Genomic DNA, 15,870 nt, shown 5'->3' on the forward strand with positions numbered 1-15,870 from the left:
GAATCCAAGGTTTTGATAAGTCAAAAAAGGTGTTTGTGACATTTGCACTAGGACTGGAGGTCCCTGAATCATCTCCTACACCGACCTTGAAACTCCCGCGTAAAGCAGGAGTGCCAAGAATAACCTTTCTACTTCCTGTCCTCTTCCTGCCTATGTCAATCCGTAGAAATATTCCAAAGACCCCTATAAGAAGTGATCTGTAGGTGGTTAAGGCATCAGCAAAAAAAGTAATTAACTGCACTTTTAAGAAAGTTTGCACTTACAAAATTGTTAACACACACCAGTGAGACATTTTACACAATTCTACCCAGGAAGAAATACACTCAAAACACTCAGTATTCATTTCACAAAACTTCACAACGATGGATTTCATTCTAGAACACACACTTTATTTATAGCCAGCTCATTATTAATAGGTTCACAGAGAGACAGAAAACAGCGTGTGTTTTGTAGTGCACACAAGTAATGGAATTTGAACCTTTACTTGAAAATAGCTTGACTGATATAAGTGTCAGGAAGCAGAGTATAACAATTATTTATTCTTGAAATTTGAAATGAAATATTTATATAATATAGAAAAATGTCAGATTATCTTGTAAAACGCAAGAATAAAAGTCAATCAGCCATGTATCAGGTCATAATGATGATTGATTTATTTATTGAAAAAGCAGTGGGCCACAAAGAGAAAACAGCACTGTAAGGTTATTCAGTAAAGGTGACACTGCGTGTCTGAAACAGAAATCACTGTTGTGAACCCCCAGAGGCTCGGTGTGTGTGTGTGTGTGTGTGTGTGTGTGTGTGGGGGGGTGCTCAGGGATAGCTGCAGCACTTGCAGGAGTCCCAGTAGATGAGGCCGGCCTGGCAGTGGTGCAGGTACGTGTTCCCCAGGAAGCACTGGAAGTAAGTCTTCTCATTAGTGGGGTTCTCATACAGGCCATCAGGACGTCCACGGCAGAATTCTGCAATAGGGTCTCTGGTGGTGGCTGGGGCCGGGGTGGTGGTGGGCTTTGAGGGGAAACCTGCAAAATCAGAAAGTAATGTCATAAACCAGGGGTGTCAAACACTTGTGTACTTACCGTGGAAATATTTAAAGACATTGAACAACGTGCAATATAATGTCAGTCAGCAGCTTCAGGGTGGTGGAACCCTGAGGGTCTTGCACTGCCCCCACTGTTGTGTATTTTATATTTTATACATTTTCAAGACATACTGTATGAGTAAGTTAACCTTCTGCCTAAACAGTTCTCACTTTAGTCTGTATTGTGGTGTTTCAGGTGTGGAAATTAGTGTAAAATAATTTCTAGATCTTGACAGGTTGTTTGGATCATAAAGTAAATACTATAGTTCAGTTCCAGATACAGGGACTTAATGTTTTTGTACACTGTGATCTGTAAGCTGTAAGGCACATGTGCTAATGATCATCTGAGGCATACAATTGTTCACATTATACTTTTTTATCCGAAGACGTTTTTTTAAATATTAAACCTTCACAGTGATGGATATGGCTTTGAGTGGGAGGAGCTCCAGTATTTACCCATTGACACCCTGAGGTGGTTGATGAGAGGGTAGGCTCCGTCTGAGCAGAAGGATCCACTGAAGTCATCCATGTCCAGAGTCCACACATGAGCCCCCCCCAGGTTTTTGGCAGTCATGTACTGGACCTACAGGACCACCGCATCAGTAACAGAGAACATTAAACTCAGATACAGGTCCAGCAAACAAACAACAAGGAAGTAAGTACCCAGAAAAAAACTGAACCGTTGACTTTAATTAAATGTATAATGTCAACTGATTTCACAAAACTGTATTAGGTTTGTTGAAAGCAATGATATTAAGTAAAATAATAAAAATAATATTGGAATATAATATAATATAATTTATTTCAACTAACCTAATACAGTTACGTGAAATTAGTTGACATAATACATTTAATTAAAGTCAACGTTTTAGTTTTTTCAGTGTAATAGAAGTTCTACTAGTTTGAGGGTTGTTAACTCTCCTCCACAAACCCTTCACTATATAACGCAAATACTTCACAAGAACATTTATCATTAAGTTTCCCCAATGAGGTCAGAACTGCAGGACATAATGGGTAATAATGAGTTACCTTGGAAGAGAAGCTGCGCTTGTCGTCGTAGCCCAGCCAGGCACTGCCATAGGTGGCATAGGGGACCTGCTGCTCAGAGATCCACTCAACATTAGCACCGGAGGTGAAGGCACAGACCTGGCAATACATAAACATAAGGACAGAGATTACCATCTGTACTGAACACATTTATCATTCTGATTCTATTTATTTGTACATAAGGGACCACAGTCATCTTGTTACAGTGGAGTTACATTTTTCATATAAAAAAATTGGCATGAGTGTTAGTTCCTCCTCATTTGAGGGATATACCAGTATGCATACCAACAGTAGATTACAGATATATTATGGAAATGAGGCTTGATTGCCTTCTATTGAGTGATATTTGACATTTCATTAATTAATTCCTGAATGGGAAAATATTGACTTTCAACACAAAGTAAACTAACATTAGGAGACAATCTACTTTATTTTCCACGTAAGGACATTTTCTCTGGACTCTGTCCTGGAGTTCCAACGAAGATAAAAATCATACATTCTACTTAGTACACGATAAAAGACAATAAAATATTAACAAATGACTTATGTACATATACACAGCTTGCGCATACACACAGAATTTACTGTTGTCATATATTCATCCTCATCTGTGAGAAACAGCATTTTGATCTCCCTTTCTTTATCACACAAACAGAAAGGTTGACAATAAAGTTGACTTTGCCTTTGACACAACTTCTGACAATGGTGACCTATTGTTCTACCCTCATGGCCAACATTTACAACTATATTACATTATATAGTGTGGAGCAGCTAAATGGACGAAGGCAGGAATGAGTGTTTGTTCTGCTCCTGGTGAATCTCCTGTCAGAGGTTAAAGCTGAGTTTAGCATGGGCAGTACCTCGTAGGAAGACCAGAATCCGGCGGTGCGAGTGTAGGGTCCGGCGTCTGCGGGGCCGTTGGACGGGGCCCCCAGGCCGGTGGCCCCGGTGCTCAGACGGTAGGTGCGTCCGTAGGTGGGGAAACCCAACAGCAGCTTCTCAGCTGGGGCCCCATTCACCAGCCAATGAGATATGGAAGCGTTCTGACACAAAGGACAGAGGAGATAAACACTTCAGCAGGAAACTCAACTCAAAGTATTTATATCAACGTTGGATCAGACTACTCCCTGGAATGAGAAGTGTTCCAGTATTTCTTGTCCAACAGTAGATATCCACAGTGATGATTCAGCTCCTTATTAAAGTCAAAAGTATAGCAGCTAGAAAGGCAGATGTCTTCCTCAGGATTGGGTGGAGACCAAATCAGAGCTAACCTGGGAGCGTGTCTAACTAAATGCTCTGTCTTTAACATGCTTTACATTATATCAAGGCTCATTGTCACAAGTGGAAAAGGCTTTGTGTAATCCTATTAAGCATATACACCTTAAATGTAGTTCTTATAAGTCAGATAAAACCTCTTCAAAGTCCAGCCAAACCAACGAAGAGAGTAATATCACAGAGTATGAGTAAAGTGCAGCTGTCTGTCTGTTGTGCGTCTTTGTGTGTTTCTTACGATGTTGTGATGTATGTGTGTGCCGGAGTCCATGGAGCTGCCGTACAGGGGGCTGTTGTGTCCGGTCGCTGCCTCCCAGTGCCCGTGGTAGTCATAGGTCATGACATTGATGAAATCAAGGTGACTGTTGATTTAAAAATCAGAAGTGGAAGGATTTTTACAGTTGGGGAAGGACATAGTTGAAAGAGCATGAAGAGTATTTTGTTTAACAACACTGAAAAAACTGAAATATTGACTTTAAATTAATATATGATGTCAAGCAATTTCACACAACTGCAAGAAATAATATTAAGTTGAACCTAATCTTCTTTATTTTAACTTGAAATGATTACTCTCAACTAACCTAAAACAGTTATGAGAAATCTGTTGACATAATACATTTAATTAAAGTCAATGTATCAGTTTCAGTGAATAAAGAGTCAATTCTTTCTGTAAACAGATAAAAGTCCAATGATCAATGTCCTCCCTATCAGTGAATACTGGTCTCCTGTTAAATTCTTCTCATATTTCTATGCCAAACCCCCCCAGAAAGTGTTCTGCTACAGATATCCAAACCGAACTATCGAGGATACTATACATTTCTAAACATACACTGACTGGATTGAAGTGAAACTCACGGTGCAATCTTCTGGACCTCGTAGGCTCGGTCGATGGTGGGCCTGAAGGCAGCCACGTTGGCCGTCAGCAGCAGCGGGGTCTTCCTGTTTTCTCTAGCATCGTCCTCAAAGGCCTTGGCCAGCTCCTGCAGGCAGAACCAATAGAACCTCAGATACACATCGTCTACTGCAGCACCACAGGTGTACATGAAGACATTTCTATCATCTATTTGTTGTTTAGACACTCCAAAACGAATGCATGAAAGAGGTGTACAACTTGTATTCCATGTACCATGATTTTAGCCTTGCTGGCGGTGTGTCTCTTTGATAGGGATATCAGTCGGATGCTCAGGTATCCATTCTGATATACACTAAAATGTCTCAAAAACGATAGAATGAGTTTGCCAGGAAATGTTGTAAAGATACTCAAGTTGTTACTTAGGTTTATGACCAGAGACATGCAAACATTCCCATTAGGTTAAACTATTATCTGCTAAAATGCTTAATTATGATGGTGAATACATTTTAACCACTTAGTGTCAGTGCTTGTTAACATCATGAACCTTAGCCTTTAGCTTAACATCCACTGTGTCCATGTAGTGCTTCACACAGCTACTACACAGGTCTTGTTATCATGGTCATTAGTTTGTAAGGAGGTTTAAAATAACTCAAAACTCAATCATATTTATAATTTACTCAAAAGAGGACATATTTTGCTCATCTTCAGGTGTACTGTATATCAGTATGTAGTGTCTCTACTGTGACATGTCTCCATGCTTTAAAGGGGGACCTATCATGCAAAATGCACTTTTTAATGTATTTTATACATAAATATGTCCCCCCGGTGTGTCAGGGAACTCACGCAGTGTCAGAAAATAAAACCCTCTCTCTTTTCCTCCGTACCCAAATCTCTAAAAACGGGGGTACAACGGAGCTGATCCAGATTTGTGGCCGATATGACGTAATATCGGAAATGTGGACCACAATGCCGACTGTTTTGGACGTAATATGGTCGGTGTTTACATTAGCATCGCTAACACTCAGAGCTAACCTGTACTGGAGAGCATGTGTGTGAAGAAGCAGGAAATAAAAAGGAACTCGCCTTGTGGTATAACCGGCAAGAGAGAAAGCCTTTGAGCTCCATACTGTTTCAGAAATAATCCTTGATAATCCATGATATGGCGTTTCATCACGGCAGTATTTAGTTTAGACAGTAGCTGTCTAATCTATTTTTTAAAGCTTTATACCCAAAATCAGCACTTTTGAAACAGGAAGTGAAATAGAGGGATATGAGGCATGGCTAGAATGGGTGATCTGTTTGGTATTTTGAGCAAAACACTTCATAGACATGTTTTTTATATATTTGTATATATCTGAGACCTATGCTATTGCCTACAAATAGCATGATAGGTCAACTTTAACACTACTACTAAAATCGTATTGATTTATATTACAAGGTATGTGTGGAAGAAGTATTCAGATCCTTAAGTAAAAATACTCTATAAGAAGTAAAAGTCCTGCCATGAAAATGATAATAAAAAAATCATTAAACATAAAATAACCTAAGGGAGAAAAATCTCCAAAAATATGATAAATCGTATGAAACATTTTAAACAATTTCTACATTTTTTCTTCATACCTCAATAAATCAGATCTTTTGTATTTTTCTTTTAATTCTAACAAAATATTTAAAATTGAGATTTAGCATTTAAAACAGATTAAAGCAACTAAAGCTGTGAGATAAACCTATTTGAGTAAAACATATATTTTAAATATGATATATTAGAAACAAATATTTAATTATAACTAACATCTATATATAGATATTTTAAGTATTTTCGTCTCTTCTACATCAACATGTGTCCCCTCTTCTTCATGTCTCTTCTACATCAACATGTGTCCCCTCTTCTTCATGTCTCNTGCTCTGATTGGTTAGCTGGCCGGCTCTGTTGTGATTGGTCAACAGTTCATAGATGTTACGCCGCTTAGCCTATCATGTAAATTGTGTTGGAGCGCTAGCCAATAGATGTGCAAGTGTTACATAGTAAGGTCACTATCTTCTGGAAGTAAACAAAGGAGTCCAATGGAGGTGTTTCACGCAGGGGAGTTTGTGTGGGAGACAAAACTCCCTATGGAGGGAACACAGGGATGTTAGTCTTTGCAGACCATTGACATGCACAAAAACCTGTAGACACTACAAGAGAGGGAAACCCCAAAAATCAGAATAGGGCCTCTAGCATGGAGCTGTAAGCTGCATACAATTCATAATGTTCCCTCTGATGGAAGAGAATGACCTCTTAGAGTGAGACCAAAGGCCAAATGTACCACACAGTGAATGATGAACAGTATCACATGCTCACCGTCACCAGCAGGGTGAACCTCTCCTTATCCTGCTCCTGACTGCCGTGGTGTCCCGGGTACTCCCAGGCCAGGTTCAGCCCGTCAAAGTTGTTGGTGCGCAGGTAACTGATGACAGACTTGATGAAAGTTGCACGGCTCTCAATCTTGGCAACCATGGCGATGAATCTGGTGGGATGTATAAAATGATACTGCAATTTACATTCTGGTGACACAGCAGCCGAGGAGGTGTACAACCTCCTGAATATCCAGGTCATATTTGCACTTACGGGCTGATTCCATTGACGGTGCCTCCCACTGACAGCAGGGTCTTCAGCACAGGATTACTAACAGCAGAGAGAGGGCAAAGTTATATTGATGATAGAAACATGTCCTTCACAACTTGACTAGTTGAATCTATCAGATTTAATATTGCAATAACATGTGTATTGTAGTTAGGAGTGTATTTTTGGTTATTGGTTTACAGTTCCTTTTGAACACATCACACTTACTACAACATCTCATTTGTAAACTGTTTATTCAGTCGCTTCAACGTTATACAGAGTACTGAAATCATTTCTGGACTTGCTACACATCCATTAAAAGATTTCAGCTGATCCAGGATATGTCCTTTGAATTAACAGAAGAGCATTCCAGGCTGAAAACGTTACATTACATATCACTTGATAGATGCTTTAACCAAAGCGACTTGCATACACTCCCCACAGGAGCAGTTTGGGGTGAAGTGTCTTGACCTGAGCTAACTGCAGTGATTCAGTGCCCTCATGATCCTCAGACCTTTCCCCCCTCACATATCTACTCACACATTCTTGAGCCGGTTGAGGCCGGTGAACTGCTGCTCGTCGTTCCACTCGATGGGGGTGATCTGGTTGAAGCTGTTGATGGTGGACAGGGCGTAGATCACGTGCGTGCACAGGAAGGGGTCGATGTTGTCCGAGGTGAATTTGCCGCTGCTGGGCCTGTACTGGGCCCAGTTGGTCATGTGACACACCAGCCTGCTGGAGGTGGCTGAGGGGAGACAGAGGGGGTGGGGGGTGGGGGGGTGAGTTGATTGTATCTGTGTCTGTTCTGAAACTTTGATCAAAGTGTGAGGAAAGGTCTCTGCCTGTACTGAACTAATGCTTACCGGTGTGCAGGATGAGCAGGACGCCCAGAGCTGCGGGAACAAAGAGAACAGGAAGAGGACACTGGGGTTAGAGGCATGGGAGGTGTTGAGTAAATAGATCGTTTTTAATGAATGAACAAAATGGGTGCAAAACAACAACTAAAGTACCTGCAAGAAAAATGATAAATATATTCCACAGGTCATTTTGAACAACATCCGACTATTCAATGTCTTTGTTAAAGAGAGTGCAAATCTAAAATCCTATTGTGTTATGTGACCCATTTAATTGTAATTCTTATTATCATATTTTTGCAAACTTTTAACTTTGAATATTGCTTAAATAAATACTACAATTATTGCATGTTAAAAACAGAGAGCACGGACAAATTCATAAAACAGATACATGAATTGATGATGGTACAATATAAAGAAATAACTACCAAATTAGATTTGTGTTGCTTAATGTTCAAAATGTTTTGTGTAGTGTTTACATGTTTTAATTGTGTACTAAGTTGAATGTGCATTCTTCCCCCATGCCTCAGGTCAGTGAATGTGATAGTGAATGATTGATATCTCTTCAGGAGATTTACATAATGTAAACGATATGTTTCTTAGAGTTATTGCCATCTTGGTATTCTGTACTGTATGTGAAAGAAGTGGATGGTGTTTACCTGTGAGGAGTCTCATTTCGATCCAGTCAGTGTTCTTCTGCAGCAGCAAACCTGTGAGGATCATACAACATTAAGATGATGATCAAATACAAATACCATGCAGCCCCGAAACAATAAGTATGTTAACTCATGGCAACTTTACAGACAATTCAACATCTATCCAATTGTATATGCTAAACATTCTATTTGAAATGTCATAAAATCCTACTTGCAGCTAATAATAATAATTGCAGTAACACTTTTTAGAAAATCGCATATTTTTTATTAGGCAGCTGATAGAGTCGTTACCTTTCGTCGAGAGAAACAGAAGCAGAGTCTACAGCTCGGTGGACTCAGGTCAGATATTTATAATTTACTCATTAATAACTAATAGCTGCATGGTAGCAAAGTGCAGCTGATAAGGCACAGGTTGTCTCATATACATAATACCCCCACCTCCAGGTAGGACATGTAAGAAAGAGACCTGCTGGGAAATGAGCTATCAGTACATTCCTTCATCTCAGCTACAGGGGTGAAAGGTGCAAACAGTGTACATTTACAAGAATACGTTAAAGGAAATAATCATCATTAATAACGGAATGGTTAATGTAGTAAATGAACTTGGAACAGGAAGTGGATCTTGCACATTCCTGCTGGGATCGGGTCTGTTTCCTGTGTGCAAGTCCTGGGTCAGGACAGTCTTTGTTTGCTCTTGTCAGACGGGTTGTCTGTTATCAGTGTTCTGTTTTTGGAATAGAAGAGATCCAGGATGTATACAACCTAGTTTAATACCAGACTGTAAGCAGAGGGGAATTTACACCACACTGTCTGCCATCTCCAAAGCTGTGTCATATTTATTCTGCATTGCATCTTTTGATCAAAGCAATCACCAACCCAGACTGAGTGCTCTGGGTTTGGTTCAGTGTGTGGACAGGGTTTCTGGGATAGAGTGCAACCGATGAGGCTTTGGGGAATATCAATTAGCTTTAGTGTAACTTATTCAAAACACACACACACACACGCACACACGCACGCACGCACGCACGCACGCACGCACGCACGCACGCACACACACACACACACCATTTTAAACAATAAGGTGTTCAGTCTTTGCAAAGGAAACCTCCCGCGTCTTCAGACTGCTGTTGGTCATTTGAAATGGACTGTGATCCACAGCCAACAATAGATGTGAGTATTAACGAGTCAGTTGTAAAATACATTCTGTATAATTTAACTTCATTGAATTTAAGCCCCATCAAATATGTATTTTCATTTGACCTTCAGCTATAAATATTGACTCCTCTCCAAGTTTTTTTTATAAATCTGTGTTATTGAACACATTTTTCTTTCCCAAGATAATATTCAACTGGTGTGACTTGAGTGGGTCACTAACATGTAAATAGTTATTTGTTACTCGTTGTTGTTGTTGTTCTGTGGTCTGGGCCTCCTTAAGAGGTGCCTTCAAGCTTACCGGTTACATACCGTAACACAACAACTGTGAACGTAGTAAATACACAAGTTACTCAAGTACAATCCCAAGTTGTTTATTTGAAATCTTATTTACAAGTATCCCCCCCTCCCTCACATTTTCTTTCTATCACAATTGTGAAAAGGCCCAAAGGCAACAATATCCAGTGCATTCAGCCACCGACAGTGAGTGAGAGACCCTCCGTCCAACATCCAGAGAGCAGCCCCCGACATGGTGAATGACTCTATGGCTCTTCACTGAATACTAAAGGCATGGTGAAAACACTTTGTACAGAGTTAAACACAAACACACAGAAAACAGGACATCATTCACAGGTTCTCAGACACCTGAGCCGGAGCAGCTGAGACTCAGCATGAGGGGCAGAGGTGGGGTTTAATCCTGGGTTAGACCATGCAGGGTTCCAAGGAGGACCAACTGTAGCTGCCAGCAAACCCAGAATACATATTCAGACCAGATTGTAGGCCCAGAGGTGGACCAAATATCAGCACACACATACATTGGTCTAATCCAGATTTAAACCTGAGTTTTGCAATAATAATGATGGCTGTCTACAGTTAAAAGTCTACAAAGTGTATTTGGAGTGTCCTGTATCTACACTAATATAAATTAAATGATCTTGTAGGAGCAAAAGTATAAAACATGTTTAAAAAATGACATTTTCCTGACAAAATAAAGCACATCAATAAAGTAGTCTGTCATTGACCACTTGCAAACATAACATGTAATACTGAGGTAACACATAAAGGACATACACAAGATGGAAGTTCCTTTCATTTCCCATCCAGAGTTAATGGGTTAAAGAGAACTTTCTCATTTGAAATCAGAGCAGGTTCTAACAATGATGCTGGTATTTAAAGAAAGAGTGAGAAAAGCCATGCAGAGCAGCTTGAGAATCTGTACATTAGGGTACATCCTGAGATTCACCAACTGGTGCTTTGGCTCTGCAGCCTTCACCCTGAAACACTTAGCGCTTCTTCCTCTCAACATCAGTCTAAGTGAGTAGAGCTTGAGCTAATGGATACTGGAACACTATGGGATGCAGCTAAAGGTCAGTAAGGGAACCATAGGGCTGATCACAAATTAAACATGAACCTTAATTAAATGTATTATGTTTACAGATTTCACATAACTGTATTAGGTTAGTTGAAAGCAATAATATTAAGTTGAACCTAATATCTTTTATTTAAACGTAATCTGTTGACATAATACATTTAATTCAAGTCAACGTTTCAGGTTCTTCAGTGCAGACTTCGTAAAGACTTGAGATGGACTGAGCTTCTGGACATATGGGTATTATAGAAAATACATTTATACATCATTTAAAGACAGAGCTGTGTTTTTGGCAGAAAGTACAGAAAACAAGAACTGTATATTCTGGTTGACGACACTCTAAACCTGTAACCATTTAACCAATGAGTATTCGACTGTTGACAGCAAACAGTTTAGACAGTTCTGAGAAAATCAACCAACATATTAAGGCAACAGCAGGAGACAGAAATGTTTAAGCCTGTCTTTGACATGCTGAACAGACAGGTGTGTACTGAGGAACCCTACACACACATCCTTCCTGTAAACTGCAGTGAACCAGACAAGTGCTGATAGAGCTGACAGGATTACAATGAGCAGGATGTATGACACTGTTTCCTGCATAAAACCCAAAACACACTGCACAGAGCGTGGTACATTGTCGTCAGAATCATTCCAAAACAATGCAGTCACAAATAATCAAACAGGAAATGAAAGCTCGCTTCAACCATCCAAATGAGCTTCCCCCAAAATGAGAGATAACACATAGAAAAATGTAAACATTCATTTTGACAGTTGACATATTTCTGTAGCTTGCTATAATTACAGCTGAGACAAAACACAAATAAGCATACAGACATTAGCAGGAGCTGAAAACCAATAGTAAAAAGTTCTTCAGTGCTTCAATGCCTGTCTGTGTTCACACTGAGAGCAACCAGCAGGAAGGCAGGGGTCAAACAGCTGCTCTCTGACGGCTGTGGGGACGGGCCGTGTTCCATCCACTAAACTCTCACACCCCCATATCATTGTTCTGCTGAATGTTTTGAAAGTGTGCCCAGTGTGGGCTGTGTTAGCTCTTAGGTAGCTGTGTTTAGTCATCAAATGAAAAAAAAGGTCCCTCAGGATTTTGTGATCTTGTTGAGTTATTTCAGTGATACATGTACATATCTCATTTAGTATGTTTACTAATTGGCTTCTGAGGTTTATTTATGTTAATAACTGTTTCATTTTCTGTACAAAAAAAAGCACGTTACGTTAATAAATCCAGAAGTATTTAAATAATTGTTTTATTGTTATGGAAGTCATGTATTTTAGTTTCCTGTTTCCTGTTTTAATCAAAAAACGTTCCACACCAACTTGATGATTCTGTCGTTGTTAATGATTATCCAAGACTGAAAATTGTTTCAAATGTGCAGTTGTGTTTTTATTCAGGGCCCAGTAGCACGTCATCCTCCCTAACAATCAGTGAGGAGCTTAGTCTTTGAGATGCAGAGCTTCTCTCACCGTCAGCCGGGGAGATCAGAGCCTGCTGTACGGAGCTGCTCTCAGTGTGAACAGGCAGCATCACACTGTCTCTATGTACAGGTATACACATTATTCATGAACCATTTACACCTATGTCTCTACGGCTACACTTTGGAGGACAGGTGTAAGAGACGGGTCAGTCCCAGATGTGATGGTAAGGCATGGTCTGACTGACACCGGAACACAGAAACACACTCACACATAACTGAGTATTCATAAAATGAATACTGAAACCACTCCTTTCTCCCCCAGCCCTCCAATCCCTGCAGACTTAACCTTTACTATTCTACCAGAACCCCCCCCCCCCCCCACCCCCCCCAAAGCACAGACTGAGCTTTAGTTTCAAGCCATCAAAAGGAAAGAGTCCCTGATTGGCTGAGATCACAGGCCGGACAACGACACAAGAGTGAGAAGAACCAAGCCACTGAGCAGGAGGAGAGGGAGACGGGGCAGGGTGGGGGGGGCATCGTTCTGCACCATCATACCAGTTCCTGTGAGGGGCAGAGGGCAGAGGGCAAGGGGCAGTTTAACAGTTGATATATTCATATTTGCAGTATCGGTACTTCAGGTTCAAATATGTCCCCGTGTCTTTGTAACTGGTGGTATAAAAACAAATCAAAGAGCAAAAGGTGGCATCAGATGTCTGGTAAGGTAGGTCCACATAAATGGTTCATGCTTTTGTTTGGAAAAAGGGGTTCTGCAGGAAAGTGTAAAAAATCTACAAAGTATTCTATCAGAAACATATGTGCTCCTTTTGACCTTCTTTAGTCATCCAAGGTCTTCTATCACCAAGGAACATGAGCATAATAAACTCTCACTGCCCTTTCCAGATACTGCTGACATGTTTATGATCAACATCATAGATCTCCTAATGCTCCTATCTGGACGATAACACAGCCTTGGATGAATAGCTCTTCTGTTTCTATGGTTACTTTCTGTTGAAGCACTGCCTACAACCCTTAAATACAAGTCTCATTAGATGTCCTCCCATTACATCAGTTTACTTATAACTTAACTTTCATCATCATGTCAGACTTTTATTTTCAATGTGCAGATTGAACAGTAGAAGTACCAGAGTGTAGGAATACTCTGTTACAGTTAAAGTCCTACATTCAAAATGTTATTCAAGTAAAAGTAGAAAAGTATTAGCATCAAATATATACTTAAAGTGCCAAACGCTTTGCAAATTGGCTAAATTCAGAGTAATATATATGATGTTTTATAATGATTGATCATTAAAGTGTTCTCAAAGCTGGTAAAGGTGCAGCTAGTTTGAATGACTTTATATACTGCAGGGTAGCTTGTGAATTTACTCCAGGTGGAACTAAAGTCTGATTTAACACGTGATTAGATTTCACATCATCCACATCTGTGAAGTAACTAAAGGTATTCAATACATGTAGTGGAGTAAAAGTACCGGTACACGCTTAACCTCTGAATATTAGTGGAGTAGTAGAAGTACAAAGTAGTAAAAAATGAAAATACTCAAGTAAAGTACAGGTCTCTCAAAATGGTACAGTACTTGAGTAAATATACTAAGTGACTTTACACCACTGATCACCAATCAAAGCAAACTGCTGTCTTTAATATCTGAAGATCATTCACCATCATATTAAATAAAGTGTTACATAAGAAGTCAGCACACTATCATAAAACCACTGCATAGAGAATAAAGGAGTTCCTATGCTGAGGCTTAAGGGGGGTGTTTGATCTGGATATCATGATTCATGATTATTATTATTAAGCTTGTGTGTACTGTGCCACAGACAGTGTTTCTGTACGCTCCGTTCAGTAGGGTTCTACCAGTTTAAGGACTCAAGGCCTTTTCCCCTCTGCGTAAACTCTCACTCACACCCTCAGAGGAAGCTCTTCTGAGAGTGTCTCTAATTCTCACCTGAGTCCCGGGACACGATGATCTCGTGTGCAGGGCCGTCCCCCCCCTCCCCCCAGGACCGGATCTCCAGCACCAAGTAGCCGCCGTCGTCTTCGGACAGCGGCAGGTTCACGGAGGTCTTGCTCTGGTCCAGAACCTTCAGAGAGGTCTGGCCCTCATGTTTGTACAGAACCTGACACACACAGGGCCAAAGTTAGTTCAGACCTCAAGGTTAAACTCAAACTCATGTTACACTTAGCTTAAAAACATCTTCAGAATTCAAGAGCTGCTGACCGTGCTTTTAGTGATGACTATCCTGCATGTGCCTGTTTGTTCAGACATCAAAGCACCATTGATAAAGTGCTTATCTCGTATCTCCTGCTGCATAAGCTGCGGCAAGGCGTATCTAAATTATGATTTGAGCCTTTTTATGACTTCTCCTATCTTACATGAGCTGGATGGGAGATTAGACTTATCAGGATCTGACACAACATCAGACAAACTTCATGAGGGTCATTATTATTGAACATCTTCATGATCCGGTCATCCAGCTGCATTTGTGTGAACTATGAATGATATTACATCATTCCAAAATACAAAACACAATGATCTCACTCTGAATGTTCCGGTTTAAAGCGGTTTATAGTGTTAATGTGTAAATTAGCAAACAGTATACATCAGAGGTTTGTTCCATGTAAAGGCACAGGTTTTTATAATGAGATAGCAAGTCCAAATGAAATGTTGACTTTTCTACTTCCTGTGTGAATAGAGCTAATTATGAAATGTACAATGAGTGCAGTGATGACCTGCTGGCTTGGTACAAACGTACTTATGATTGATTGACTTTACCAGGTGAACCTGAGTATTTAGGCACTCAAGATTCATGTCATATGTACAGTATAACAGGCAGCTGCACTGTACAATGATATTCTTATGCTCAGCTCTCCACACATAAACATTAAGAAACTATACATACAAAAAACATATAAGATAAAAACCAGCAAGAAAATGAAAAAATATAAGCTGACATACATTAAAAAGATCCTGCATGATGTGTTGCATGTTAAAACTCAAACTAAACTAGATATATATGTTTGAAGGACATCAGGTCTCACTGCGGTCTCTCAGGTCCATATTCTGTGTGAGTGATGAGTCACACTTCAGGGGGACCAAACTCACTTTGTAGCCCAGCACAGCTGACTCATTGTGCATGGCCTTCACATGATCCCACCTCAGCGTTACCGACGAGCTGTCAGTCTTCCATGACACGTTGCCTGGACGACGATTAGGAGCTGTACAAATAAATAAATAAAACATATTAGTTTGTGGCTGTCGTGTGAAGAAAAATCACAAATGGTAAAACATTTCATAAATAAACGTACAAAATAGATTTTAATAACAAAAAACTGGTATCTTGGTCTCTGCTGATTTTTACTTTTACATTCAATATTTTTGTCACCAATCACCTTCTGGAAATGCAGTGCTAAATGACTGTAGCAGCAAAATATATACACATTTGAATGGCTGTGTGTATGTGTGTATGTGTGCATGTGTGTATGTGTGTATGTGTGCATGTGTGTATGTGTGTGTGTATGTGTGCATGTGTGTATGTGT

At 40.0% G+C, this 15,870-nt stretch overlaps 1 protein-coding gene across 1 annotated transcript in view; it reads right to left on the reverse strand.

Moving 5' to 3' along the window:
* Positions 1-392: 392 nt before the first annotated feature.
* LOC104958236 (contactin-2-like) overlaps positions 393-15,870 on the reverse strand; it is a gene marked incomplete at its 5' end in the record, with an annotated part of 29,461 nt that continues 13,983 nt past the window's right edge. Inside the window, 13 exons of the mRNA XM_010785966.1 lie at positions 393-1,019; positions 1,535-1,661; positions 2,108-2,224; positions 2,986-3,168; positions 3,636-3,759; positions 4,253-4,377; positions 6,592-6,757; positions 6,859-6,915; positions 7,393-7,597; positions 7,716-7,745; positions 8,366-8,416; positions 14,278-14,449; positions 15,436-15,548. Coding sequence (XP_010784268.1) covers positions 811-1,019; positions 1,535-1,661; positions 2,108-2,224; positions 2,986-3,168; positions 3,636-3,759; positions 4,253-4,377; positions 6,592-6,757; positions 6,859-6,915; positions 7,393-7,597; positions 7,716-7,745; positions 8,366-8,416; positions 14,278-14,449; positions 15,436-15,548 — 1,679 coding nt within the window. The remainder of the gene's footprint in view (positions 1,020-1,534; positions 1,662-2,107; positions 2,225-2,985; positions 3,169-3,635; positions 3,760-4,252; positions 4,378-6,591; positions 6,758-6,858; positions 6,916-7,392; positions 7,598-7,715; positions 7,746-8,365; positions 8,417-14,277; positions 14,450-15,435; positions 15,549-15,870) is intronic.

Source organism: Notothenia coriiceps, unplaced genomic scaffold, assembly GCF_000735185.1.
Source record: "Notothenia coriiceps isolate Sejong01 unplaced genomic scaffold, NC01 NC01_scaffold00028454, whole genome shotgun sequence".
Taxonomy (NCBI): Eukaryota; Metazoa; Chordata; class Actinopteri; order Perciformes; family Nototheniidae; genus Notothenia; species Notothenia coriiceps.